The sequence below is a fragment of the Scyliorhinus torazame genome, chromosome 15, assembly GCF_047496885.1.
Source record: "Scyliorhinus torazame isolate Kashiwa2021f chromosome 15, sScyTor2.1, whole genome shotgun sequence".
Lineage (NCBI taxonomy): Eukaryota > Metazoa > Chordata > Chondrichthyes > Carcharhiniformes > Scyliorhinidae > Scyliorhinus > Scyliorhinus torazame.
The window spans coordinates 69179066-69181999 of NC_092721.1; the positions used below are offsets into that span (position 1 = coordinate 69179066).

The 2934-nt window shown below is 48.3% G+C and overlaps 1 protein-coding gene across 2 annotated transcripts in view; it reads right to left on the reverse strand.

Annotated features, from left to right (window-relative positions):
* efnb2a (ephrin-B2a) overlaps positions 1–2720 on the reverse strand; it is a 66278-nt gene extending 63558 nt beyond the window's left edge. The window contains exon 1 of one of the 2 annotated variants that reach the window (XM_072476281.1): positions 2001–2720. In XM_072476281.1, coding sequence (XP_072332382.1) covers positions 2001–2122 — 122 coding nt within the window. In that variant the 5' untranslated portion in view covers positions 2123–2720. The remainder of the gene's footprint in view (positions 1–2000) is intronic. The other variant, XM_072476279.1, reaches the window with a different exon arrangement.
* Between the last annotated feature and the right edge of the window lie 214 nt (positions 2721–2934).

Sequence of the window (2934 nt, forward strand, 5' to 3'; positions counted from 1 at the left end):
GCTTCCCAAAGGCGCGGAAGAAAATTGACTGTTTCTATTGAACGAAAGTGTCAACTTTGCCTGAAGATAAACGGCGAGGCTGTGATGTGATTTCTCAATCAATTTCACAGATTTTTAATCTGCGCCTAAATCTCATCCAAACCCTGTTAGGTTCGATCAAACTTCATCGATCCCTGATTTGGAGGAACAAGCAGTCTTAACCTTTCTGCACCTTCCTTCCCCTCCCTCCCCTCGCTGTTTTTGTTTAATGCTGTACATTTATTTGAACACAAATAACTCATCCAATCATCTTCACCGAGTTCAGAAGCAAAACAAAAAGTTATACTTCAGACTCTTGCGGGGAAATTTGGACATTCCGCCATCTGCAACACGGTGATATTTCCCCATTTTATATGCGAACCTGTTACAAAAGTGGCAGGGCTTTACAAATCGCTGCCTGGCGCTTTAAACAATATTTATATTTGTGGCCAAAATTGTTTCTGCGCGTTAAACTTCATCAACCGACCAAAATTCCCGATTAACTTTAAATGCAGATGGGGTGAGCCACTTTTTGTGCGGAGATCCAAAAGATCTGAGTAGTTGCTTTTTTAAAAAAAAAGTTGTGTGTGGGGTGGGAGGGGTGGTTGCAATGCTGGGTACATTTAGATTTGTCATCAGGTCTTCTAATCGTGACCTGTTTTTTGGGAAATGGGAGACTCCATTTACTTGAACACTTTAAACAAATATTTGCTCACTGAGTTTCCAACCGAAAAAAGGTTTAATTCAGCTCCCCAGAAGAGGCCCGTGGACAAAACACTTCACGGGCCAACACAGTTTTGACTGTTTTTCCTAAAGATGGTTAAAATGATAGACTGCTCACTGAAATCTATCTGAAAAGGGGTCACTCGTTGCGGGGAGGGTGGTGGGGGGACTGAGCTGGGGTTTGAGGATTCACACATAAGAATTTAGAGTTGCCTTTCATTTTTAACTCTCGCACCAATTGCATTCTTCAGTCTCGAGAATTCTCGAAGCTGGACGAAGAGGGTTTTTTTTTGGTTTGGGATGAGTGGGGGTACGGTCACTTCATTATTGACTTGCAATTGGATGCATTTATCTTCCAGCGCGCGTGCCTCCGTGCAGGAGTGGTAGGGGAGCTTTTGCCCCACACTCGATTTTTCTATGCCACCTTTAACCTGAGGATTGGGGTAATTCGGGGCAAAGAAAGCTTGTGGTGTGGCACTGATTAGATTTCCTGCAGAGTCGCCTTGCAGCGAAAAAAAAACTTCGCCAAAGCCTCTAATGCAGGCTTCTAGTGTCGGTTGCAGAGTCTCGTCCACATTGACAGGTAGAATCGCTTTATCCCCCCCCCCCCCCCCCCCCCCGCCCCCGAACATTAGCACAATCTTCGACTAACGCCACCTGCTTCCTTCTCTATCTGACTGCCCGAGATACGCATTTATTGAGGATTCCACCTTCCCAGAAATAAACCTCCACCCGGTTCCTGTTGCGACCCCAGTCGCTCCTATTTCGGGCTCCTCACCTCAGTATCCCTGTTCTCCGAGAGAGGGGGGGGGGGGTTACTGATCAACCGCTCCTTAAATCCCCTCTGTCCTGACCATTAAAAAAGGGCAAAACCCTTCAATGTGTCAAACCTAGTCCGATTCAAGCATTGAGACAGGCGGCCAACAATTCACAACTGACCACCCCCCCCCCCCCCCCCCGCAAGATATACCCCCTCCCCCAACTCTGATCGAGGCCCCGTCTGGCTTCAATAGAAACAGCGAACTGTGTGCCAGCCCTCCCCACAGTTATCACAGGAGCCCCTTCAATACGAGTACGTGTGTGTCGGTGATCGCACCTTTGTGATTACAGCAACATTGAGATGGGCGGGCGGAAAGGGGGGGATTCAGCGCTGAATAGTTCACCTTGCCCTGTGTTCTCTGTGTATCTATACCACAAGCAACAAAACACTAGCGCTGCAGGTGTTGAGGCTGAACAAGATCATCATATGTTTCACTTACTTGGGGTTTGAGGAATTCCAATATATAGGTGCCAGAATTTCACAGTTTGATATAGCCATCCTGCATGAAACGAAGAAAACTCCCAAATAGTATTTCCAAAGCGAGTTCCTTATCGCCATCATCACCGATCACTTTGTCCAGTATAGGTCGAAATATCTCTTTTTCTTCCGATTATCCTCGTCCCGGGCAAATGTCTGAACGGTATCCTTTTTCTAAAAAAACCAAAAGCAACACTTCTGATCCGAGACTGCCTTGGCCGAAACTTGAAATGGCCTCTCCGCTCCCAGTTGCTGCTGCTCCGGTGAAGTAGTTGTCTGCAAGAGCGCTCTCACACTCGGCCGATCGCCTTCCTCATTCCCGTCCCCTTGGGTTACGTACAATCGATGCAACTCTCTCTTTTTGTGTTGTGTGTGTGTGTACCTGAGACACTTGCTGGCAAACCGCAGCGGCAGAATGAGGCAAAGAGGAAGGGGGGGGGGAAGAAACACACACAATCTTAGTGTGGCAAACCTTTTTTCTTTTCTCGCTAATAAATCTTGGTCGCGAAATATGTCCAAGTGTGTCCGGTGGGTTGTGAGCACAACTGTGGAACGATGTGTGTGCACTCTGCCGTCCTGTGTGCGTGTGTGTTATATATATGTGTGCGTGTGTGTATGTGGATATTTCTGTCTCGCTCAGCGCTCCACTTGGCCACTTACACGGTCCAGGACGTGATGAGCCAGCTCTTTGCAAGAACGTTATATACCACCCAGCAACCGGGTGCGAGCCACGCCCACACACCGCGCTCATTGGTCCAGCTCGCCACCTGCAGCCACCCCTCCACCTAACTGACAGACACATCCACGCTCCCATTGGTCCCTGAAGCCGTCAGTCAAAGCCTCCCTCGATTCCACCCCCTCCCCCCCCCCCCATCTCCATTGTTATTATTTCCTCG